This window comes from Chrysemys picta, chromosome 4, assembly GCF_011386835.1.
Source record: "Chrysemys picta bellii isolate R12L10 chromosome 4, ASM1138683v2, whole genome shotgun sequence".
In the NCBI taxonomy this organism is placed as follows: Eukaryota; Metazoa; Chordata; order Testudines; family Emydidae; genus Chrysemys; species Chrysemys picta.
In genome coordinates this window covers 112,854,338-112,880,117 of record NC_088794.1, presented here as the reverse complement: position 1 = coordinate 112,880,117, position 25,780 = coordinate 112,854,338, and the positions used below count along the sequence as shown (strand labels likewise).

Below are 25,780 nucleotides of genomic sequence, written 5' to 3'. Positions count from 1 at the left end.
CCCCAGCTTGAAGATACCTCCTTACGCTGGCCACCCCATCACACAATGCAAAAGAGGAAGAAAATGCAGTTTTTATTGAGCCTTTATTAAAAGGAAAGTTATAAAAAGAGGTTAGGGGTGAAGAGCCCCCAGCAGCAGCTCCATGTAAGTTAGCAGACAGTGCAAATCACGGGTTAGTCAGAGTCAGCCCTGCAGAGATGCTGTGTGTGGTTTGGGTTTGCGCCTGCACAGAGGAAGCCTTCTCCCAGCTGTAGAGTTGCTGGCCACTGCTGGGCCAAGGAGACCCCAGTGCGCATGGAAGACAAGTGGCAGTGCCAGTTCCCCTCTCTTCCCCCTCCATTGGCTCTGGATGGCAGATGCAGGTCACAGAAATACTCTGGTCATGACTGAGCAGGAGAAAAGCAGAGGGACGCAGTAGCATTCTTTCCGGACAGGCACTCAAGGGTTAACAGCAGCTGACACCAGCCCCCATGCATATGAGAGAGAGAGATCTCTGTGATGCTCATTTCCAGCAGTGTACTGCTCAGCCACTGCCACCACAGGCTGCCAGACTCTGCTCCCACTCAAGCTGCAGGGAGTTGAGCCCTCTACCTATTGATGCCCCTGCAGTGACTGCACCTCAGCTTTGGGAGAACACCGTGCTGGCTGCTTGGAGGCTGCAGAATTTTGAAGCAGATGCCAGGAAATGCCCATTATACAAGAAGAGTCTGACCCAGGTTTTCCCCTCTACCCTCCCCCAAAGCCAGCCACAGGGCAAGCAGGGCTCCTTAGCTGGTGATCTGGACAGGTATCTTCCAGCAGAATAGCATCTGGCCTTGGTCATCAATCAGCTCCCACCGGACAATCAGTTTAATCTGGAAGAGACAAAGGAAGTGAGAGTGTACAGGGAGTTGCTGGTTCTCAGGCATGGGGGCAGTCTGAGTTTCTTCGTGGGGTGGGGAAGGAGAGAACCCACCCCTCTGTCCCCAATTATGGGAGGAACTCCACCTCTGGAAGCAGACTGGGAGCCAGGTGAGTTGCAGCAGGCCAATTCCAGTTACGCTGTACCCCCAGAACATCTTGCACGCTAAGCAGGGTTGGCTGGGAGACCTCCAAGGACTAGCACTCCACCCTCCAAGTCAATACTGACCCTACTGCAATGATAGAGGACCTTGCACTGTGTCTCAGTTAAGAAAAGTCCTGGCCCTTTGAGCTGAAATTTTCATTAAGCTCCCCACCACCATGAGGCACTACGGAGGAGCTGGTGCAGGGCCATGACTGAGTCACAGGCTCTGGAAGGAGGTTATATAGAAGCAGTATCCAGAAAGGGGCCTGCAAACACTGTACGCACCTTCCCCAACCCCTGCAGTCACAACCAAGCTGCTTCCCCTGACAGGTCTGGCCTGGGGTCAGGAATTAGAGACTGGTTTTGGAGAGAATGGTGCATGGAGCAGAGGTGACTCCTGACAGGTGACCTCAACCGCTCACTTTTCCTGAGCCCCCACCCATGCACCCCCTATTCCCAAGGGTAAAAGGGCCCCCTTGCTCAAGGGCATGCTGTGGGGCTGAGAACCTGACCAGGCTGGGTAGCTCTAAGACCTGGAGCTGGCTGGTGGGTCACTTACATTGGGGTACTCGCTTTTCACAGGGAGCTTGTTCAGGTAGCTGTAGGAATGGCCTGTCTCAATGGGGCACTGGATCCCACTCTTGCATCCATCAGGCTCAGGGATAGGAAAGGGTACGTCCACATGGAGTATCTCCCCATACACTTTCGCTTTGCTGCCCTGGCTCTCGATCTCTGCAGAACAGGGAAAGGGATGAGAGGGAGACGAGCAGCTGCCCACAGCTCCAGAGCTATTCGGGCAGGGCACTATTTCCATCCCGTGCTGCGTCCCCTGCAGCTCATGGGGATGCAGTGTAGGATGAGGTCACCAATATATGCTCTTCATTTCTCTCCTACCATGAGAACACTTCCCAACCATCCTTCCCCACATCTCCAACTGCTGCAGGCAAGTCCCAGGGATGAAAAGTAGTTACCTCCCCTTCTGCCCTCCCATCTCCACCCACTGCTGCAGAGAAGCCACCACCCCATAGAAGCTCAACCCCTAAAGTAGCATATTCTGCTCTTACTGCTGGAGAAGGTGACATTGACGCTGTAGGACGTCCCTTTCTGGAGCTGGCAGGGCTGTGTGGGGCAGGGGCTCACGTTCACTTCTGTGATGCTCCCATCTTTGGAGCCTGCAAGAACAAACAAGAACTTGGTCATTTTAGGGCCCTGTTACCCATAGTCAGAGACCTCCAAGCAGCATAACACCCAGTCCTAGTGTACATGACACGCACACACCAGCAATGCCAGACATGGCATAAAACACACACACACCCCTCAAAGGAAAGAGTCTTGGAGACTAGTGAGGCTCCAGCTACAGCTACTTTGTAAACAAACTGGAGAGAGTCCAGAGGAGCTCAATAAAAATGAGATGTTTAGAAAACATGATCAATGGCTAATTCTTTTAACCCTTCCTCCTGTTTAGTCTAAAGAGGAGAAGGCAGAGTGGGGACCTAATAAATCTTCAAATATGTGAAAGGTTATTATAAAAGGACAGTGATCAATTGTCTCCATGGCCACTGAGTGTAGGACAAGAAGTAAACAGCCTAGTCTGCAGCAAGGGAGATCTAGATTAGACACAAGCTTGTTAATGAGGAGTAAGGCTACGATTTAGTCTCAGAAGTCACAGAATCCATGACTTCAGCCTGCGGCAGTCAGGATCTGCAGAGTCCTCCACCTCCTGCAGGGGCAGGGAGCTGCAGGGTACCCCCGCTGCCTCTGGCGGTCCCCTGGAGCTCCAAGCCACCGCAGGCACTGGAGGTATCCCACAGCGCCTGGCCACCACAGGCCCCAGAGCTGCAGGCAGCGGAGGTAGAGCTCCTGGCCACCGCAGATGGTGGGGGGACCCTGCAGCCCCCCAGCTGCTGCAGACAGTAGGCCTCCACAGCTCCTAGCCATGGGCAGCAGGGGACTCCAACATCCAACCCACGGTGGGAGCCCCTAGAGCTCCTAGCCCCGCTGCAGGCCGTATAGGGACCTGCAGATCCCCATTTTGTCTGATATTTTTAGTAAAAATCAGGGACAGGTCACCGCTTCCATGTACTTTTCTTTATTGCCCGTGACCTGTCCCCGACTGTTACTAAAAATATCTGTAACAAAATCTTAGCCTTAATGATGAGGATAGTTAAACAAAGGAAGAGGTTAACTAGGGAGGCCGTGGAATCCTCATCTGTGGAGGGTTAAGACAGGTTGGAGAAAACTCCCTGCTATGGATGCTCTAGGTTTACTTGGCCCTGCCTCAGCAGAGAGAGGGGGGATGGGGATGATGATGATGATGGACTAAATGACCTCTCTGATGTACATGTCCCAGAGGCGTTGGGAGCTTTGTACAGCAAGGAGACTCACCCCCTCTGCACAAAGAAGGTGCTTTGTGATTAGGTTGAAGTAGGACAAATTGGGGGGTGGAGAGGAAGGAGGAGGCAGAGATGTGGATTGCTTAGGTTTGAAAGTTTCCCTAGTGACGGAGTGGGAAGGAACCCTATTAGGTGGGACAACTAAAGATCTTGCCAGGGCAAGGTCCACACTGGCAAATTGGGTGTTAGCAGCTCTAACTCTCCAGGGGCACCAAGTCAAACTTTTGAGAAGGGGGAGGGGGCAAGTAAATTCCAGTCCCTACCTCTCTTCCATCAGGGACCCCCTTCTATTCCCCACACTACACTCACACAGAGCCCTCAGGAACCCTCTCTCTCAACCAGGGAGTCTCCCCTGTCTCTTTTTCATAGATACCAACCCAGAAGGGACCATTGGGATCATCTAGTCCAGGGGTTCTCAAACTGGGGGTCAGGAGGTTATTACATGAGGGGTCACGAGCTGTCAGCCTCCACCCCAAACCCTGCTTTGCCAGCATTTATAATGGCATTAAATACATTAAAAAGTGTTTTTAATTTATAAGGGGGGGGTCGCACTCAGAGGCTTGCTATGTGAAAGGGGTCACCAGTACAAAAGTTTGAGAACCACTGATCTAGTCTGACCTTTTGTGTCACACAGGCCATAGACCTTCCCCAAAATAATTCCTGGAGCATATATTTTAGAAATTGCCAGAGAGCGAGAACCCACCACAGCCCTTGGTAAGTTGTTCCAATGGTTAATTACTCACACTTAAAAATTTAGAGCGTCAAGGTGGGTGAGGTAATATTTACGCTTTATTTCCGGTCTGAATGTGTCTAGCTTCAATTTCCAGCCACTAGATCGTGTTATACTTTCTTTGCTAGACTGAAGAGCCCATTATCAAATGTTGGTTCCCCATGTAGGTACTTTTAGACCGTAGTCAAGTCACCATTGCGTGAGTCGATGCTATCAGGAAGTGAGTTCTTCACAGACTCCCCTGTGTTCTGTCGTACAGAAAGACTCTCTGTGCACCAGGTTGCAAAACCATTTGGCCTGGCAGCCCCCCATCTGGACAGAGAAATGTCTGGGCCAAGGTTGAGTAGCATTGTAACTCTGCATCAGGTCACAACGCCACTCACTGAAATTTGGCCCAGCTGTGTCGCCGTTTGAACAGAGGGATGGCTGGATCAAATTTCAGAGGCATTGCAATGCTCTGGACCGCTCCTGCAGCAGAGTACTGATTTAGTACGAGACCACTGCTTAAGGATGTGCAAAAACTGGGGGGACGAGACATGTTCCTCCCCCTCCCATTGGCACCACAGTTTGTATTGGGCTACAAAAAATGCTTTTCAACGGGCCATAGAGAAAAGCAAAACCCTTCTCTGGAACACAGGGAATCTGAGTGGGTGTGTAACACCGACAGACCCCGGGTGTCGGCGCACGGGATCGAACCTGGGACCTCTGGAGCTTAGTGCATGAGCTAAAAGCCATATGGCCATTAGCTAAGGCTGTACAGCAAACTCATTAATCTCTAAGAGGTCTCAGTGCCACTAGATGGGACAGAACACCACACCGTGGTGGTATGTGGGTTACAAGTGCAAGGCAGCATGAAGCAGCCAGGTCAGCAGAATGACCTGCTGGGGTGTAACAGGTTGGGTTGCAGGAGATGGCAGCACAATGTACCTCTCCAAGCCTTTTCTCTAACTATATTTACGGGGAGACCGTGCCAGCCACGGGGACAGCATGGTCCCGGTGAAGGAGATCAACTAACACTTTGGACTGGAAGACAGACTATTAGGGACTATTTAATCCAGCTCCCTGATGCTTGCACAGGATTGTTCCCCACCTCTTCTAGTACAATGGCCTCCAGCAATGGACCTGAGGACAAGGCAGGGGGCAGAAGAAAATACTGGGTGAGTTGCAGGGACTGCAGGGGAAGGTGGAAATACCAGCTTCTGTAAGTAAACAGGGCTAGAGACAAGAAGGGGAAGCTTGGACTTAGTGCAGGGGTCTCAAATTCCCAGCCCGCGGGCCATCTGCGGCCCATGAGCCTCCCCAATGTGGCTGTGGGGCTCCAGCAGTTTTGGAGCCAGATCTCTCCCTTGGCCCCACCTGCCACCCCCAGCCACTCCCCCCTCAAGGGCCCCACCATCGCAGCAGTGCTAAGTGGCATCTACCTGCTCACTCCAGTGGCTGCCAACCCCTCCCTGCGGCCCGGGGGGGGCGGGGCTATGCTGCTACATGCTGCCCCCGCCCCAAGTGCCCCTGAGGCCAATGGGACACTGCAGGGACGGTGCCTGGGGCAGAAGCACACGGAGGCCCCAGGCCCACCCCACCTTAGAGCCCAGGTAAGCGCCACACCCCCAACCCCCTCCCAGAGCCTGCACCCCATCCCCACACACCCCAAACTCCATCCCAGAGCCTGCACCCCAGACCCCCTTCTCCATCCAAACTCCCTCCCAGAGCCCAACCGCTCACCCCTTTTGCACCCAAACTCCCTCCCAGAGCCTGCACCCCAATCCCCTACCCCAGACCTCCTCCCCCACCCAAACTCCATCCCAGAGCCTTAAGCAGGTGGAGGGTGGAGTTTTTTGGGGAGCGGGTTCTGGGCAAAATGAGTGACATTGGCCCGCTGGGAGGATTTGAGGACTGGCACTGGCCCTAAGGTAAATTGAGATTGAGACCCCTGGTTTAGTGGGAAAGTCAGTGCAGAGATTCAAGGAGGGGGAAACATGGTAAGAACAGCCAGAAAGGAAGATCATGGGGGATGAAATGGAGGGGAGAAGGAAGAATCTGCAACTGTCACGGCAGGAAAACAGAGGATGAACTAGCGCAGTGGTCTCCAAAGTGGGGTGCGTGGCAAGAGGAGTGGGGTTTTTTTTGGTTGTTTTTTTTTGCTTCAGCAAAAATGGCAGAGCCGGCACGGCAGGGGGTGTGTGCTCACATTTTTTTTTACTGATATGGGTGCGTGATCAAAAAAGTTTGGAGACCACTGCCCTAGCGGATGAGCAGTGGGGAGAGGAAAGGACACCGGTAGCAGAGAAGGGAGTTATAAGTCAACACTGGCCTTGGTGGGACAGAAAGGAGGCCAGGCTCTGCTTGGTGACAGACATGACAATCATGTCCACAGAGGAAGAAGGGGGACTAGTTAAGTGGCCAAGTGTCCTCACTCTCCGGTCTAGTGACTATGAAGGGTTTTGTCTTGTCTATACCAGTGTGTGCCCTGAAATACACGTCCTTCAGGGGAGGGAACAGACTACGTACTGGGCTTCGCTCTCTGCAGCCACTTCAGATTATACGCAGACAGACTCTCCTGCTGTTTGTCAAGACTGAATGGGATAAGGCAAGTTTAGTAATATTTTTAAAGTAGTGTTTCACCTGGGAGCACTGGAGTGCAACACAAGATCAACTAAACTTCCTCATCAGCAAGGTAGTGCTGTCAGTGGGTGGGCATGCACTCTGCAAGCCCTAAAGACAGGCGGTGGCAGACAAAGGCAGCATTGAGTATTTATCAATACCAGGGAACTCCTACTCTCTTGCAGAGTACAATGCTTATGATAAAGCTTTAGAGTTCTCTTGCTTCACTGCATTGGGGGAGAAATTTAGCTTTAACTCAATTACTGAGATATCAGTTAAGGAAGTTTGTTACTAAACTCGATGTGACCAACAAAAAGCAACCTTGGAGAGATCTTTCTAATTAGCCAAAAAAGCCCGGTTTCCAGTCTTGTCTCAGCCTTTGAGAAAGAGCAATCTGTCATTTTATAACACCGTATCTTGTTTATGGAGGCCAGAGGTGAGTTAGATTGGAGGGAGGGAAGGTCACTTCATCTCTTTACTCCCCATATCACCTTTGTCTTTATTTTAACAAAAACACTGGGTCAATGTGACCTCCCCATAGAAGCTAGATATTGAGCCGTGGTTCATACAAAAGCCAATACATAATGTTTGTGTTGGCTTATCAACAGGTCTGCCATCATTCATTAGGATTCCTATGTCTTTCTCAGCATGACTAGTCACTGGTTTCTCCCTGCTCCACCCTGGGAGAGGCGGGGGGGGGGGGGGGGGGGGAAGAGAAGTCATTAGGAAACTATCTGAATCTTTAGGCATCTAAATACCTTTAAAAACCAGTCCCTTCCTGCCTTTATTCTCCATAGGCCTCTGTGTTATTTCTCTGCCCCAACTGGTCTCTGAACGCTACCCAATGTAGTGTTATTGCTCAACTTTGCTGATATGCTCTTTATACACCTTTCAGATCAGTGCGATTGTTTCACAAGATGGACATGCCTGGATCAATGTAGCTTACAGAATCCCACTGGATACCATCCCCTAACTTGTTATCTTGCCATTTATCATTATCCATTGTTCAGAGGCGGTTATCACCACAGAACCCAGCAGTCTCTCTACCAGAAGCAGGGCCATAGAGTACAAAGTGCAGTACAAACAAGACTAGCTCCTTAGGTGCCTAACTGGCCCTTTAGACCCAACATTTAAGTGCCAGTGACACTAACAGAACCCTGCTCAGCTGCTGCCTAACTCTGTAGGAACCTATGGGGATTTAGACTCCTATAAAGGAGGAGGGCTATAAGAGAGATAGCTCAGTGGTTTGAGCATTAGCCTGCTAAACCCAGGGTTGTGAGCTCAATCCTTGAGGGGGCCACTTAGGGATCTGGGGCAAAATCAGTACTTGGTCCTGCTAGTAAAGGCAGGGGGCTGGACTCGATGACCTTTCAAGGTCCCTTCCAGTTCTAGGAGATAATAATTAATGGAGATATCCTATTATTATATTTCTGCCAGTGGGCACGTATAAAATGATCTCAGTCCTGATGCCATCCCACAGCTAATAAGCTGCTTAGAGCCCTTGCTCACACCTAAGCCCCAGTGGGATTCTCTTCTCCCTCTTATGGGTGCCAATCCATTAGGCAGGCTCACAGTACACTTAACTCACACAAAGGACAGCTGGAGGGCCACAGGCATGGGTCCCAGAATCCCCACTAGCCCAGTGGTTACAGTACTCAGCTGGGATGTGAGATAGCTGGGATGGAATCCCCATGCTGCCTAATTTGGAGCTGGGACTTGAATCTGATTCTCCCACAGCCCAGCTGAGCACCCTGACCACCAGGCTATAGAGTCAGTCTCCCTCTCTGGCCTAATGAATATTTATACAAAGCAGAACAGCTTCCCACGTAGCCTGGTAGTTAGGGCACTCCTCTGGAACGTGGGACACCTGGGTTCAAGTTCTTGCTCCAAGTCAGGCAGAGCAGGGACTTGAAATCAGGCTTCCCACATCCCCAGTGATGGCCCCAAGCACTGGGCTATTAGCTGTGATGGGGTGGGGCATACTCTGGGATGACCTGGTTTAGGGCACCTAATACCAGGAGAAGGTTCATAGGTGAGAATCCCAAGCAGAAACAGGCCTCTGGCCTGTCAGTCAGGTGCTTAGGGCTCAGACCAATGGGGGTTAGTTGCTTAAGTATCTTTATGGATCTGGGCCTTAATCCCCACCCCTTTCCCTTGCATTTCACTCCTGGCTAGCTTAGGTAGCTCTCCCCACTCAGCTTGCTGGCTTCTGAGAATCCCTTACATAGGCACCTAAATCTCCCCTAAGGTGAGACTGCAAATTATTCCACTGGGTGGCAGGGCACTTAAGCATTGCAATGCCCAACTCCTCAATCCACTTTGTGAATCTAGCCCAGGGTCCCTAATCGGAAGAGCTTACAGTTCTAGGATGGCAGCCAGAGAGTTGCTATATATATATATATATATATATTTGAAATATACTTTGGTACATCCATCAGTGGAAAGTGTAGATTTTCCTGAACTGCCTCCTTCAGCCTACTTCGGTGAGTGTTTGATTTCTTGTAAGTGTCAGTCCCGTGACAGTGTGAGCACCAAACCACTTTTAAGTTAATGTTTCAGGAACAGGGGTGGCTCTAGGCACCAGCAAAGCAAGCACGTGCTTGGGGCAGCCCATTTGCAGGGGCAGCAGGGATCCAGCATGGAGCTGAGAACCAACAGGGGGGCCTGGGAGCTGTAGTTCCTTGGTTAGCTCCCTGCCTACCAGCCCTCGAGCAGGGAAAGAACTACATTTCCCAGCATTCCCTTGGCCACTACCAACAGGAAAGAGGGGGGAGGGAGGGAGGTAGCTGAGACCTCATGCTGCAGTGAATGGAGAGCTGCACTGTGAAGGTAGGGATACCATATTTTAACAAAAAAAAAAAAAAAAAAAAAAAAAAAGGACACTCCACGGGGAGGGAAGGTAGCCCACCTTGCTCCTATCCACTCCCTCTGACTGCCCCCCACAGAAACCCCAACCCATCCAACCCTTCCTGCTCCCTGTCCCCTGATCATCCCCTCCCGGGACCCCTGCCCCTAACTGCCCCCCAGGATCCCACCCCCTATCTAAGCCTCCCTTCTCCTTGTCCCCAACTGCCCCCTCCTGAGACTTCCCCCCTAGGACCCCACCCCCTACCTGTCCCTGACAAACCCCCGGGACTCCCACGCCTATCCAACCGCTGCCTGTCCCCTGACTGCCCCCCCAACCCCTGACCCATCTAACCCTCCCTTCTCCCTGCCCCTGACTGCCCCCCCCAAACCTCCACCCCATCCAACTCCCCAGCCCCCTTACCGTGCCACTCAGACCAGTGTGTCTGGCTCCACGCAGTGCCAGACACACTGCTGCATACATGCTGCCATGCTCCCCTGCGGAGCCACAGGCCCCTCTCCCGCCCCCCCCCGCCGTGCACCTGCCTTCCAGATTTGAACACCTCAAAATTCAGGAGTGCTCAAGCTCAGTTTGGGCAGCTGTTACTTCATTTCTCCCAAATCAAATATACTGATCCACTGTAACTTGCTGTAGAAAAAGTAGGATAAAATTGAGCAAGAAATGCTTCCCAGTGGTTATTAGGACTGGAATTGCTATTTTCAACAGCCGTTGCCTTTGTTTGTTTGTTTAAAAGGAAGACAGTGATATTGCATTGGCAAATTCCCCATAGAAAGAAAGAGAGGAACAAAAGAATAATAAAGGCACCTCAACTTTTCTTCATTTATGTAGGACAGTCTTCTAAAATGCATCCAGATATCCTCCAGTCACACAAGCTGAAAACTGTTCCACTTTACTGCAGTTCTGTAACCATATGGGAACCAATCCTGTCTGTGTTCTGTGCACATCTAAAATTCCTGCTGAATGACCTGCCGTGGGAGCGAGTTACCCATGACCCAGGGCTGCGACGGCAGGAGGGTGCAGGTGAGGGGGGAGAGAGCCCAGGGCTGGGGCAGCAGGGGGGTCTGGTGAGGAGCCCAGGGCTGGGACGGGGGGGCAGCCAAATTTTTTTTTGCTTGGGGCGGCAAGAAACCTAGAGCCGATCCTGCTGATTCAAGAAGATTGGAACACACTGTTGAATGCAGACAGACAGACAGAAATATAATCTCTGGCCCTCTGTCAGGCTATTCATTTTGAAATTCTAACAAAAGCTGGCTAGATGGGGAGAGAGTTGGATGCGCACATGAGGCTGAAGAAGAGAGGATTTCCCATTGCTCTCAAAGGGGCACTGGGAAACTGAGCTGGAAACTCCAGGAGTTACTTATTCAATGGTACATGCATGAATTTTCCATGGCTGCTCTCCACAGAAAGAGAGAGTCAGCGGCTGCTATCTGCCTTTACTGCAAGCCTAGCAGAGACGAGACGGGCTCTGTGTGACACCTGGCACACATCTGGACACTCACTGAATGCTATTTAAACAATTAACATCGAATAAAATGATTTGGAGAGCTGGTGAAGTTTGAAGTAAGAAATGCAGGTACTTTATGGATCTCCTCGCTGTAGTATCCCAGTCCCTAAATTCACCCTTAGCTCAACAAGCACAGAACCGCTGTTAGGGAGTCTCTCCTTGGTTTCTCAACAGACCAGAGACATACCAGCCACCACAGTCTGTAACCTAGGACCTAGAAGAGGAACAGGGAGGGAGTGTGCAGCGTCCTACAAGTGCTGTCAATCAGGGAGCAACAAGGTTAACCTGCGTAGCTAAGGACTCCGCTAGGTACCGGAGAAGGGGGTTACAAACACATTAAGTGCTCCCAATGGAGGCCAGGGGATGCTTAGTAAGGGAAAGCTGGAAAAGCCTTGACAGCAACTCCCAGGCGGGCGGGGAGGGCGCTAGGAAACCCTCCAGGGTCGGAGCCAGCCGGCCCAGAGAGGAAAATAGCCTCTCCAAGACTTCCCTGCACCTTTCACCCCCTCCCCAGCCCTCCCAGGGGTTCGTGGAACTGGAGCAAACCCGGCCGAGCCGCCCCAGCCCGGCGGGGGGAGGTGTGCGGCACCCGACCCAGCTCGCACACGGCCCGGGGCTGCAGGAGCGTGGCATGGCCGGGCGGCGCCAAGCTAGAGCTCACAGCGCCCCGCGGAGCCGGGCAGCAGCCACTCACCGCAGTCCACGAACTTGAGGGGCTCGGCCCGCGCCACAGAGCCGAGGGCCAGGAGCAGAGCCACGGTCAGGGCGAGCATGGTCCAGCCGGCACCAGAGCGGGGAGAGGAGGATCCGGGAAGTGCGGCGCAGCCTGAGTCACCCGCAGGTCACCCGAGAGCCAGCGGCCCTAGACCCGCCCCTGTGCTCAGCTGACTGCGAGGGAGCCGCCCACCGTAGGCGGGGCCGGGCCAGGTGCGGGCAGCGGGGCGCTGGGGGCAGGGCCGGCTCCAGGCACCAGCCCACCAAGCTTGTGCTTGGGGCGGCACCTGGAGGGGGGCGGCGCGGCGCTCCGGCCCCCGGGGAGAGCGGGGCCACGGCCGGGCTCGCCGCCCTCCCCCGGCCGCCGGGGGGAGAGCAGCGAGCCCTGGCTGGGGCTCACCGCCCTGCCCCCTGCGCTCTGGCCGCCGGGGGGAGAGCGGAGCCCCGGCTGGAGCTCGCCGCCCTCCTCCCAGGGCTCCGGCCCCCCTCCCCCTGGACGCCAGGGGGAGAGCGGAGCCCCCGCCGGGGCTTGTGGCCCTCCCCCCCGGCGCCCTCCCCCCGGCCGCCGGGGGCGGGGGGGTAGAGCGGAGCCCCCGCCAGGGCTTGCCACCCTCCCCCCCCCCCCGTGGGGCGGAGGGGGCGGCCAGCGGCTTTTTTGCCTGGGGCAGCAAAAAAGCCAGAGCCGGCCCTGGCTGGGGGTGCCGCTCTGGACTCCTGGCTCTGGGCGCCCAGGCCCAGCCATATCACAGACAAGAAGCCTTTAGCGTGACCCGTCCGGACCGCCACGGGCCAGTAGGGCCAGAGATCCCGGGCCCGGCCGAGCCGCACAGAGGGTTCAAACACCCCACAGAAACCTGAGAATGGATTTCTTTACATACATCCGGGAGTGTTTAGTCCCTTTCTGGTTTGGGGCTGCAGGGGCGCTCGGCTCAGGCTCTCAGTCTTCCCCCCACAAAGCCAAGGGCCAGAAGCCTCCTTCCCCCGCCCTCTCCCTGGTTACAAAACAGGAAGCGGAGGTTCTTGTGTGCGCTCCTGCTATCAGGCGCGGAGTTTAGGAAAGACACTATCACAAGATTCATGATTTTAAAAGTCACAAGAGCCAGTAGCACCGCTGGTCTCTGCTGCTGGACCAACCTATCCCCCCTAGAAGATGTGCCAGAGTTTGTGACTAACATGTCTGAAAACCACTGACTCAGGAGCCATCTCTCACTGAAATCTAACCCCAGAGCAGAAGTGGCAAGGAACAGCTGGGGTGTAAAGCAGCCAGCAATTTTGCATGCTCACTCTAGTTCAGGGATTCTCAAACGTCATTGCACCATGACCTCCTGGGGTCGTGTAGTAATTTTTGTTGTCAGAAGGAGGGGGGACCAAAACCTAAACCCGCTGAGCCCCACTGGCCAGGGCGAGAAGGCCAAAGCCCAAGCCCATGGGCTTCAGCCCTGGGCAGGGGGGCCTGTAACCTGAGCCATGCCACCCAGGGCCAAAGCGTGCTGCCCAGAGCCAAAGCTGGTCTAGTTTATGGATAGAACCCACAGCCCTGCCCACCCAATCCCCAAGACTCCTCAAATGGTTCCTGTGTACCCTACACAATCACCCTGCCCAGCACACTCAGGAAGCCAGTTTAAACCGGGTGATCAGGGACACCCCCTTCCTGTAACTGACCAGCATCAGGCCACATGTGGGATTCATTCCTGCCACACATATAATGGGGCTGGCAAGCGGCACCCTCGCAGTCTCCTCCCTGTTGGAGCTTTTCTCAGTGACTGTCAGGGATACAAGGTAGGGGATTCAGTCTGAGCCCCAAACTCCTCCCATCTCTCTTCCCCACATAGGGTGCACATGGAGCCATCCTTTTCCACCTGCATCAGGGAAGAGGCTCCTGGCCCTTCCACCCACGCTCAGGGAGAGGAGAGAGATTGGCATGCGCCTTCCCCTTCTACCTACACCTGCTCCCCGTATGGCATTCTTATGTACAGCTTCTTATTGTACTACCACACCCTTTCCTCTTCCCGTAGCACCCCTTTTAATGTTACCCCATCCCCTCTGCAGTCTCATTTGGAATGGAAACTCTTCAGGGCAGGCACCTGATTGCCTTTTTGTCTGGCTAGTGGTGTGTTGGGTGCCAGAGTAAGGTTACAGAACCTTCGTTGTTCACTGGGATGCATTGTTTTAAACTGTATTTAGCAAACTTGAATAGGAGGTAATTAGTTTGGTATTTGGGAATAAACACTCCTGGTTAAATGCTGACTACGGAGAGAAGAAGCTATGCAATTGTAATATTGAAAAGGTGTAAACAGAAAAATTGGAGCAGTTACTGAAGATGATCCAGTGATGGATCCATAGGACTAATGAGATTAAATTAAGGAAAGAAAAATGCAGGCTGGATATCCCAACAGCAAACTGGATTAGGCTGCAGAGTGGTCTCCCATAAGAAGTGGTGGTAACCCCATCCCCCGGGACATTTAAACTAGACTGCCCTGGACTGGAGAGAGGGTCCAAAGGAGAAGTGATTGATAGGCTCAAATTGGACGTGAGAGATGGAAAAGGACTATGTGAAAGACAAGCAGGCAAAGAAGAGGAAGGGAGTGGCTTGGGTGGAGTGCAGGAGGAATGAGATCAGGTGAAGGTGTGAGCAAGGTTGCACCCTAGAGGAGAGAAAGTCTAAGATCAACAAGGAAAGAGCTGGTTTGAGAGGGAGAGAAGCTGTGACCTGCACAGCATGTCTTGTAGGAGCAGAACCACAGAGAGAGAACCAGGACAGTTATATGGTAGCTTCCCCTCCTAGGCCCTCTCTCCAAAGCCTCTACTGGAAATCTACCCATTCCTAAATTCTTTATTGGTAAATTCAGTTTCTAAGGGAGTGGAGGGGAATCAGGAACAGCTGATGAGGGCATTCACATGCAAAAGATGATTAGCAGCCCAAGTGGGCAGATCCCAGCTAGAGCAATAGAAGGAATTCCTACAAAAGCAAGTGGAAATGTTCTTCCTTCAAGCAACAGCGAGTGAGCAATGTCAGCAGGCTGATCTGTAGCCTCATTCATTAGTCAGACTTTGTAAAAGGGATTTCAGCAAGTGTTATTTCAAGAAGGCAGTTGCACTCTTTGACCTGCAGCAGCTATAGTATGAGTCAACTCTGCTTCATAATCCCCCAGTAACACTAAATCATGGGCTCCAAATTTACTCCATGGATACTGGAAACAGGTGACTTAAAAAAAAAAAAAAAAAAACCACCACCACTACTGCTTTCTAATTATGTTTAAAAGGATGTTTGACTCAATCTGACACCCTAAAATAGATTTAAAGCCACTCTGCACTAATTCAGTGCTGTAGGAAATACTTGGCTCTTGTTAGGTTTCAGAGTAGCAGCCGTGTTAGTCTGTATCCGCAAAAAGAACAGGAGTACTTGTGGCACCTTAGAGACTAACAAATTTATTAGAGCATATTGGCTCTTGTTAGATCATTGACATTTGTAGATCAAAGACACCAACACTCGCATGCTTTGATGCAGGAATGTGGCATGAGACAGGGATGAGGCAGCCTTTTCAGGCCTCTATCACAGTTATCTCCACTCAGCTTCAAATTGATCAAATGTAAAGCCCCTGCTTAGTCAGATCATCTGACTATCTGTCCTCCAGACAAGATTCTCTATATGAAGAGACTACAAGAGAATTAGTGCAACTGTGGAAGACTGTCTCCAGAAGCCACCATTTTTCCCCTCAAAAGTTTTATCACTCCAGGAAACAATGTTTTTCTTTTAGATTGTCAGGGGAATTTTCCTGGAAGGTTCATAAGTGGTTCACTCTACAGAGTCTCAAGTAAACAAAGATCCCTTAGTGCCTACTACAAGTAAATGCTTAGGGAGTGGTTTGTCCTCTGAAAGCACATGTCCAGAGACTTTAACCCACCTGAGTATCTCTTTTGGTCCAGCTGCTTGCAAAGTGCTTTGATTTGTGTATCTTGAGTTCTTTCCTCAGGGCCCTCAGAAAGCATTTCCTTCTCTCCATCTCCAGTCTTTGTGCTCCAGATGCAAAGCCTGCCTATACAGGAATTTTGAGCAGAGTTACTCAACTGAAATAGCATAATCTGCAAACTATTCTGTAGCATTCTCAATAAAGCAAAATAATAGGTCACCCTCAGCAACATATTCCATGAGAGTTAAATGGGACTCCTCCCTGACGAGCTACCCACCAACCATATCTTTACTTCAACAGATGTTCAAACATAGTAATAATAATAAAGGCACATGGTCTCTTGTTCTATTTCATAGGCTTTGAGACAAAAGATTTGTTTAATCTGGTACTGGATCTTAGAAATGGTACAAAATAGAATTGTTATCAAGGCATCAAGTGCAGAATAGGATTTCAAAAAATAATTCATGCATTCTGACAGTTACTGCAACAGAAGGGCCTACTGGTCAACTCAGAAAAAGCACTTCAGAAAGACATTTCAGAGAGCCCCAAGATAACACAAACAGACTAATGTTGTAATGCACACATGAAGATTGAACACCCCCTAGTTTATGCATACCCACATGGTCTCATCATAAACACAGACAGGAACAAAAGACTGTTTACAAAAACACAATGAGACCTGTGGAATGAGAAAGTCACTAGGTAGACACACTATCCATCAATAAGACTACTGCTAGAGCTGATCAGTAGTATAATCCAATCATTTGAGAGTAAAATCCAGGACTCTAGTTTAACAGCCAGTTACACCTAGTGAAACAACATCCCTATAGCAACCTTACATTTGCAGTCCAACAAACAAACGCTTTATGTACACAGCAACAGTCCACCACAGAGCAGAACTGGATGACTTCCCTCATCCTAATCACCATCCAGAAAAGAACAGTTAAGGTCTCATGCTACATCAACCAGGACAGCAAATAAATGCTCCCTCCACCACAAAGCACTAGACAATCAAAACTCAAATCCCAACAAAAGTTTGTTTGAGACTCTCATTATATAGCTATTCACTCCTTACACCTTATTACCACCAGCTTCCAAATCATTAGAGCAAACCCCACCCAAAACTGAAGTGTGCTCAAGGTGATTTATTAACCAATTCAAACAGCTAGACTACCACAAATCTCCCCACAGCTCATACTAGCAGATTACCTCACAGCAGCAAACTGAGCAGAGCTAAAACACATGTTCACCCAATAAGGAACCAGCAACCAGACTAGGGAAGGAAACACAAAGCACAGGCCAAACCCACAAAATAGAATGAAGCAAGCAATCAAGGTGATAAAGACGAGTTTAGGGGACAGAGACACACTCTGCTCCAGTGTCTGAAATACAAGGGAGTGTACAAAAGAGATATCATTACCAGGAATCATAAAAGACTTAAAAAATAAAAATTAAAATAAAAGCTATGAGGGGAAAATCCTGTGCATGACCCTAGATGAGAGAGACAGCAGTACACTGCTTAATGATTATCTTAGGAATGGCTACTAATAAACTAGGGGACCCAAATACAGCATGAACCCTTCCCTGGTCAGACTTACTTCTAGCAGATATCTGAGGGGTCTATTTCTTATACATTGACAACACCTTCTTATGTTTTATGGTGAAGCACACTTACCTACTGAGTCTATAACTGCCACTTCCCATATTCCTTGTACATTCATGCTACTATACTCTCTTATGCTGCTCAATATCCTTAAAACACACAGTAGAGATTTTTTAATGTTACCCTACTTTCCTGAGGTTCTCACTAAACCCTCACAGTATATTCTGTCTCTTGAAAACATACATTTTTCATAAAGAGGCTCTTTTTCCTGGGGAACGCTCCCTGCAGTCCCGTATCAGGTGATCAACTGTTTATTTAACCTTACATATGTTACATAACCCATCTTTATGTCTATTCAATAAATAGACATTATTATTCAAACCACAGTGACCAGTTAATGTACTAACTTTGAGTACTTCACCTTACATACCTTTGGAGTACAGTAGCACATTATCCTCTATTTTGGGGTATATGTCATAGAATCATCTTCCTCTTTTCTCCTTGGGCCACAATTCTTGGCATGCCTTTTAAAATCCCTTTTAACTACATTTTTTAATTCCTTCTTACTCAAAGGACTCTTTATAGCAATTGCTGCATTTTTAAAGCATTTTTTGCTTCCTTCTCTACCATTTCACGGCCAGGCATGCCAACATGTGCTGGAATCCATGCTAGTACTATGTTCACACTCAAATTACATCTGTTTAGCTTGTCTAGCTAATAAAGTATTAATGAAATTAGTTGAAAATGAGCCCAGCTGGCTCACCCTTGCTTCTCTCTAGGCCTTATCCTCTGTTTGCAAGGGGATCTACAATCTGGGCAACATCTAGAAAGAGAAGTCATGTTGTCACATTTTTTACCACTACTGTTACTAAAAACACCAACACTAAAAGAGATTGGATTTTTTTCCTGTTTTCACTCCCGCTGTGAATCAGTTTCAGTTTCCTCTATATCAGCAATCAGGCCCCAATCCTGCAAGTTGTCCTGCAGAAATTAAGTTTGCCAAATATCTACGTATGTGACATGCTATCATGCAGCAGGGTAATCCAGTACACAGAGGTCAATCCAATACACACTGTCAGCAAGAGAGAACTGAACGTGGTGCAGTAGTTAAAGGGAAGACAGGATTCCCAACCCCATCTCTGGCTGCAGTCCACAGAAGCAATCAGTCTGCTCATAGGCACCAACTCTGTGGCTACTCTAAAGCTGGAGCAGGGGTGCAGCATTCCCAGGGAAAAGAAAACGTTGGTGCTACTCCTCCAAGAGTCTGCCTTTAGAGATGTTGATTAAATAATAGCAACAGAAGTAAAAAGAAACACTTTTATTTAATTAAGATTTACATTATTCCTGGTTTGGGGATTCATAAATATGCTGCAAATAACTAGATTAGCATCCTGATTTCCTGTGAGCTTGTATGTGATACTTTAATAATTCCATAGTAATTATTATAGTTAATCCAAGGACAAAAAAAGGTAAATTGCATAGACAGGTCTAGATCACCAGGTTTAAGATGGTATAAATAAACCAAGAGCAGATGTTACTGTTTCTCCTAAAGGCCCTCTCTCATCCTAGGAGCCAGGTTTATTGCTTGGCCAACTGGAACAACCCTTGTAGAGCATAACACAGCATTAGGCAACTGTAGGCCTCTATCTTACAATTAGTTATCCATGTGCTCAACTTCATGCCTGTGATTAGCTCCTTTTAAATCAGTGGGAGGGGAATAGGCCTGTGTGTGTGAGATTGGGGATTGGCTGCGTCCAATTGTGAGCTCCATTTTGGTTTGTGACCCTCACTTTGGATCTTAACCCTCGTATTGGATTAAAACACCCAGTCTGTGCAGTGCTGTGCTGTGGCCACTGTCCTGTGGGTGCCGGGGTGGGACACCTGGGAGAGGGTTGACAATGAAAGCAGTTCAAGGGCCATCAGTACTGGCTGACTCCCCTGCTGGCACAGTGCGCTTCCCACCAGAAGGGCCATGGCCTCTGATGACTCTGCAGGCCAGGCCCAGGCACTCCACCGCTGCAGCAGCACCTGGACAAACGGGACAGAAGATTTAATGGGGGGGATGCGTCTCTGAGACGGGGCCTAGGCCAGCGCCATGCGCAGGAGAAGGAAGGCAGGAAGGGCCAAATGGTCCTGACTAGCCGCAGGACTCGGCGGGGAAGGGGGTACGATCAGAGTCAAGGGCCCTACACTGGGGGAAGGAGTCAGTGACTTTCCCTCAGAGCCCAGCCAATGACCAGGGCTGCCCTGGCTGCGACGTTGGTTCTGGGGCTGTTGCTCATAGCGTGACCAGGTGTCCGGTTTTTGACCAGAACACCCGGTCGAAAAGGGATCCTGGTAGCTCCAGTCAGCACTGCCGACCGGAGCTAAGGCAAGCTAGTCCCCCTCTATCCTGGCTCTGCGCTGCACCCCAGAAGCAGCCAGAAGGTCCGGCTCCTAGGCACGGGGGCCTCAGGGCTCCGGGTGCTGCTCCTGCCCCGAGCACTGGCTCTGCACTCCCATTGGCCGCGGGAGCTACGGGGTGGTGCCTCAGGGCGAGAGCAGCGCGCAGAGTTGTCTGCCATGCCTCCGCCTAGGAGCTGGACCTGCTGTCTGCTTCTAGTTGCAGCACAGAGTCGGGACAGGCAGGAAGCTTTCCTTAGCCTCCCCGCTGCGCTGCTGACTGGGAGCTGCCCAAAGTAAGCCTGTGCCCCAAACCTGGAGCCTTTTACTGCACCCTAAACCCCTCATCCCCAGCCCCACCCCAGATCCTGTACCCCCAGACAGAGCCCTCGCCCCCCCCCACCCCAACCCCCTGCCCCAGCCCAGTTCCCCCTCCCACAGCCCAGTTCCCCCTCCCACAGCCTGAACCCCTCTGCCCCACCCCCACAGCCTGGAGCGTTCTCCTGCACCCAACCCCCTCATCCCCAGCCCCACCCCAGAGCCCACACCCCCAGATGGGGGAGCACTCACCCCTCCTCCACCCCAACCCTCTGTCCCAGTCTGGAGCCCCCTCCCACACCCTGAACCCCTCATTTCTGGCTCCATCCCACAGCCTGCAAGCTACTTTTCTGCAACCCAACCTCCTGCCCCAGCCCAGTGAAAATAAGTGAGGGAGGGGGAATGTAGTGAGCAGTGGGGGGGCCTCGGCGCAAGGGGGGGGGCTCAGGGAAGGGGCGGAGCTAAGATGTTGGGTTTTGTGTAATTAGAAAGGGGGCAACCCTAGTTGTTTGGGGGTCAGCGGACCCCAGAGAGCCAGGCAAAGTGGGAAACTGGAGCCGGGGAGGCTCTGGCCAGGGTGAGCCAACCCCATCAGCCAGTCTGTTGCTTAGCAACCAAACGCAAGACGCTAGGTTCCTAAAACCGCTTTGCTACCACGCACGCGCCCGCGCACCTCCTCCCTGGCTCTTCCGCCTCGGTAGCTGTCATGGCAGGCCTCACGTCACTCGGCCGCAGGAAGAGGCGTGGCCTCACGGGTTCTGCGCCAATAGCGGCGTGGCAGGTGGGCGGGGCACTCTAAGAGCCACTGGTGCAAGATGGCGGCGCTAGGGGTGTTGCTGAGCTGTCTGAGGAGGTTGCGTCCCGGCGGTCGGTGCAGGTAGCGCTGCGGCCCTTTCGCCGGGCTCGGGTGGAGCCTGGACAGTAGCCCGGGATCCCCGCTCCGTCCGTGGCGCGTGTGGGGGGCGCCGCACGGCAGGGGCGGCATCGCCATCCCCGCGCCGCCCGCCTGTTGAGCGCCTGCAGCTCCCTCTCCTGGAGCCCCGCCCCGAGCACCCGGCCCCTGCCGTGCAGCGAGCGTGCGGCTGCGCCAAGCCCCGCTGCGGCGCCTGACCCGGCCGTTCCCCGGCGGGTGGCGCCCCTGGAGAGGGCACGGACCACCTCGGGCCGAGGGCGCGGTTAGCTCCGCTGCGCAGTGTGACCCTGCCAGAGGAAACCGCTTTAGAATAATGCGCAGGTGCTCCTGGGACTCGCTAGTGCTCGGTGCCGGGCCAAGAGTTGGCAGCAGGTAGCAAAATATTCTCGCCTGTAGCTAAGGTACCTATAATAGACCGGGTGTCAGACAGGTGATGGACACGGACACTCTTGGTTCAGGGCACAAGCCATCTCCCCATGGACTCCCTCTGAGCGCAAGGTCGCCCAGCACGGTGGGCTCGGGTGTTCTTTGCTCCTGCCTCCAAAGCATCTGATAGTGGCTGCTGTCATATTCCCGATACCAGACTAATCTGATCATTGCTGTGAACCAGCCTGATTCTATAATCTCTCTGTTCTGTCACTAGCTATATGTATATTGAAGCAGTGTAGATTAGGCTTTTCTCCTCTTCCTTGCCACTCCCCATCCATCTTAGGTTGTTTCTACCCTTTCACTGAGAATTCCCCTCCACCCCCCACACACCTGCTTTCTTAAAATCTCCTTTCTGGAGCTCTGCTCTAGTAACCTTTGTGCTTTTCACCTGCCTTGCTGACTATTTCCATCCCCATCTTTTCACAGCAGCCTTTCTCCTACTTTGCTGCGCCTAGTGAGAACACCACCCTGTTCTTCTCAGAATGGAGCCTATGTACCAAGCATCTGGGTGCAGTGGGCATCATCCTCTTCTAAGCCAGGGCAACCAGTATCTGACTCTAGCGAGGGACAGATCTACCTCACCAACAGCTGTGTGAAGGTACAATTCTCTAGAAAGCACTCATGGTGTGTTGTTGTGTCTGCGTGTCATTGAGAAGATTGTTGCAGTGCCTGGCATTCCCTACTATTGAAGTGCCTGTAACATCATGCTACTTGTAGCTACTTGACCTAAAGGTTCCCAAAGGATTTTATAATAATCTGTGCGGTTCACTGATGACCCTCCCTCCCCTTTCAGACACCCCTTTGAGGCAACTGCAGACTTCATGATAGCTGAGTCTTGGGAAATCAGTGATTTCCCCCTCATCTCTCAGATGAGCTGCATGAGGTCTTCCCCACACATGGCTGTGGTGGACAGGGGTATGCTGCAGACCTGGCTGCTTATGAGTTGCCTCCCCAAGGTCATACAGGTGCCCCTTCCATATTGCTCTGATTCTGGCCCTTATCCCGTTGAGGCATCTTGCAGGCTTGATATGGGATTGGAAGTAGATGCTGTCTGCTTGCATGTGAAGATTGCAGATCTTTTAATGCTCCTCCCTTTCTGCTTTGCAGAGGCTGCAGGAGATTATAGAAGGGTCTGAGTTTCTCAGGCTGCAGGTGGAGGGAGGTGGCTGCTCTGGATTCCAGTACAAGTTTTCCTTGGACACAGTTATCAATCCTGATGACAGGCAAGGACAGAGGATAAAGAGGTGTGGGTGTATGATGGGGGAGACTTCTGTGGACTAAGGTGGTGAGAAGGGTATGTGTAATAATGTATGTTGAAGGGAGGAGGTGGGTGATCACAGCACAGTAAGGGGAGGGAAGTGATCACAGTGTATTCCTTTATACTCTGGAAGTGTGCTTTTCCCTTTTATGTCTGCAGGGTTATAACAAGCCACATATTCTTCTTTCCTAGGGTGTTTGAACAAGGTGGTGCTCGTGTTGTTGTGGACGTGGACAGCCTGGCCTTTGTGAAAGGTGCAATGGTGGATTTCAGCCAGGAGCTGATCCGCAACTCATTCCAGGTGGTGAGCAATCCACAGGCCGAGCAGGGCTGCTCATGTGGAACATCCTTCTCTGTCAGACTCTGAGTGGACTCCTCCTTGGGTGTTGCTTGGGTGGACATTGAGCCAGAGACAGTCCTCAGCATCGTCTCCAAGGGTTCCTCATTTTGCTATTTCCTCAGCTTCCCCAATCCTCCTCCTCAATCTGCTACAGTTACTGCAAATATCTCCATTTGCCTGTCTGAACTGAGTCTGCAGCCAAGACCTATAGGGCTCTCCCTCCAATGGTTTGAAATAGGCTTTAAATCCCACACAAAAGCATCTTCTGTCCTCTATGAAGCTCCAGGAACTGCTGAATATAATGAGCCCCCCTGATCTCCCTGAACCACCCAGCACATGGAACTGCCTTTCAGGAGCTGCCTGTACATGTGTATTTGACATTGTTGGTTTTTAAAAAACAAACAAACTCAATTTCCATTGTTTATTCATATTTTTCATGCTTTTCAAAGTGTGGTTAGAATGCATCTCTAGGGAGATGGCTGTTTTCCCCCTTGCCCTTAAATTGACTGTGGGACTCCTGAGGTGCCTGTCCTTTCCAGCTGGCTGTGGGTTTTCCCAGACAATTTGTTCTACTAATCTCCTTATTCTTGATGACCTACCTGCCTACAGGGAGCAGCCAGCAGCTGAGGGAAGACTGCTCTACCTGGTACATATAGGTGAAGCAGAGAGGTGGGTGTAGGGGGGAAGATTAAAGCTTTAGGGTTGGGGCTTAAAAAAGGGGGGGGGGCAATTTGGTTTGTTTCCCTCCTGACTCAATGTAAAAAATGGTACGAATCAGCAAATGGCTTTTCAAACTCTCTCTACTTTTCCAGCAGGGTATAAATTGCATGGTGGTTGGAGAACCTGTGGTCACATCTAGGAGACCTTGTACCCTGTCCTGCACATCACTTTGATTTAATAATCTAAAGTATTTTCCTAATTTTGCTTCATAATCTAATCTCTCTTCAGCCTTGTTTCTGTTTTAGGAGAGAAACAAATCTCTCATTCCCTTTGTAGAGCAGTGCCCAGACACAACTGTGTTGTAGGAAGGGTGGCCTAGGAATTTCCAGTGCAACTTCATTTTCAGTTTACTCATCACTTTGTGGAACTCCCGCCTCTTAGCTGAAGTTTTCCATGCTTAGTCTCTGCCTGAAGGTGAATGTTTGGTAAATTTGAGCCAAAATGGTTAATCTATTTTCAGGTGACAGGAGGGATAGGGAACTTGTGTGCTTTTCCCATTATTACAAACAAATCTACTTTAATAGTCTCACAGCCAAATCATGGGATTTAAAAGTGTCAGTTTCCCATGGAATGGGGAGCATCCCAAGGAATCAGTTTGCGATTTGGGCAGATTTTAATCCTTTGAAAATTGAATACCAAGCAGTAGGGTTTTTATTTTTTATTAAGCATGTTAAATGCTTATCTAAAAAGGGTTTGGGCGTGTGTGCGCACGGCTGAGTTACTTGTGTACTGATCTCTGTCGTGGTTGCTCCTAACCAGCTGTGATTTCACCCCCACCCCAAATATTTTGAATCTGGATCTGCTGCTACTTTGGTTTAGGGGAACGTGTAGAAGGTTGGGAGTCAGGAGGTCCTGAGTTCTGCTCCTACCTCTTCCCTGACTGGCTTTAATCATTTTCTGAAATTGACAAGCCTTGTTTCGTTATGTCTCTTATTTGCCCTTCCTTAGTGTCGGGCTAACATTTTGTAGATGGGGTTGCTGAAGGCACAGAGAACAGACTTGCCTAAACTCTTGTGGTTAAGCTTGCAACACAGCTGGGAAGAGCATGTTTATCTCGGTGCTAGACCCATGTTTTAACTACCAAACCATAGTGCCTCTCAGACAAAGTGTTTCTAATCTTATGCACTTAAAGTGTGAGTTCTAAAGCCTTGTGTAGATGCCGAGCATTATTAACCCTGATTTTTAGATAGGGTAACTAAGCCACAGAGGTGGCTGGAAGGCATTGTTCTCTGATCCAAGAAACAGGTTCTAGTACTATTTGAACTTGGGTAATTCCCTTTCTGTGCCTCATTTAACCTATACGGAAAAATAGGTATGAGTGATTGTAAGATGACAAAAATGGCAGGGGGCTCTGAGACAGTGTAGAGCCTGACATTACTTAACCTTTTTTCTAAATGGTCTTGATTTTAAGTTGTTCCTTTAACCATACAACTTTAACATTCTGTCAATAAGTTTGTTGTATGGAATTTAAACTGAATGTACCTGTTCTGTTCCACTCCTCCTCACAATCTGTGTCTTTGCTCATTTTCTGTTCAGTGCTGTCGCTTAAGGAAACACTCCCTATATGCAGACTGCTTTTCCCTGTTGCAGAAACTGCCTCGTGAGCAACTTAAAGAACACTTTAAGTACCACCTGTAGTCACTTCTGCACAATCCTGGGGAAAACCCACATATGCAGCTTTCTCCACCTGTAATGTTGGCAATATCTCAGTAACTTCGCTAGATGGCCCCCTTACTCTTTGGGAATAGTATTGTTGAACAACAGCATACAGAGACTTTGGGCTTGAATTTTGGTTCTGGCTGAGCTGTACTTGTCTCAGGTCCTAGGAAAGGGGCAAAAGTGGCTTTGCAGATTCCCAGTTCCAGGGATGACTGGGGACCAGTTCAGCTCCCAGTGTAAATTAGAACAGTCTGGTTGTCTGTGGCGCATCGAAGCTGTTCTGGAGTTCAGAGATGATTCAGCCACAGTCTGTGCTGGAAGCTGCAAGGGAGAGGGACATAGAGCTTTTACCATAGCTTTAACCCACCAAAGAGAAATTCCCCATGCTGGCCAA

At 50.7% G+C, this 25,780-nt stretch overlaps 3 protein-coding genes across 14 annotated transcripts in view; 1 reads left to right on the top strand and 2 right to left on the bottom strand.

The window, feature by feature from the left end:
• Positions 1 to 25,780, bottom strand: part of BBOF1 (basal body orientation factor 1) — a 1,057,902-nt gene that overhangs the window by 573,728 nt on the left and 458,394 nt on the right. The gene's annotated exons all lie outside the window — the stretch shown is intronic.
• NPC2 (NPC intracellular cholesterol transporter 2) lies at positions 65 to 20,877 on the bottom strand. 7 transcript variants are annotated; one of them, XM_065593367.1, is made up of 5 exons: positions 20,741 to 20,877; positions 15,759 to 15,886; positions 2,110 to 2,217; positions 1,605 to 1,777; positions 65 to 854 (listed from the first exon to the last, which is right to left on the bottom strand). In XM_065593367.1, the coding sequence occupies exons 1-5, from the start codon at positions 20,773 to 20,775 to the stop codon at positions 768 to 770; spliced, it is 531 nt and encodes a 176-aa protein (XP_065449439.1). In that variant the 5' UTR covers positions 20,776 to 20,877; the 3' UTR covers positions 65 to 767. The 7 variants fall into 7 exon arrangements, with proteins under 7 accessions (XP_065449439.1, XP_065449442.1, XP_065449443.1 ...); XM_065593370.1 differs by lacking the exon at positions 20,741 to 20,877 and adding an exon at positions 17,185 to 17,209 and having other exon boundaries at positions 15,759 to 15,890; XM_065593371.1 differs by lacking the exon at positions 20,741 to 20,877 and adding an exon at positions 16,604 to 16,963 and having other exon boundaries at positions 15,759 to 15,890.
• On the top strand, positions 20,816 to 25,235 carry ISCA2 (iron-sulfur cluster assembly 2). 5 transcript variants are annotated; one of them, XM_008164608.4, is made up of 4 exons: positions 20,816 to 20,944; positions 21,836 to 22,007; positions 22,517 to 22,632; positions 22,860 to 25,235. In XM_008164608.4, the coding sequence occupies exons 1-4, from the start codon at positions 20,883 to 20,885 to the stop codon at positions 23,032 to 23,034; spliced, it is 525 nt and encodes a 174-aa protein (XP_008162830.2). In that variant the 5' UTR covers positions 20,816 to 20,882; the 3' UTR covers positions 23,035 to 25,235. The 5 variants fall into 5 exon arrangements, with proteins under 5 accessions (XP_008162830.2, XP_042714454.2, XP_065449437.1 ...); XM_042858520.2 differs by having other exon boundaries at positions 22,517 to 22,653; positions 22,860 to 23,724; XM_065593365.1 differs by having other exon boundaries at positions 20,862 to 20,944; positions 21,839 to 22,007; positions 22,860 to 23,724.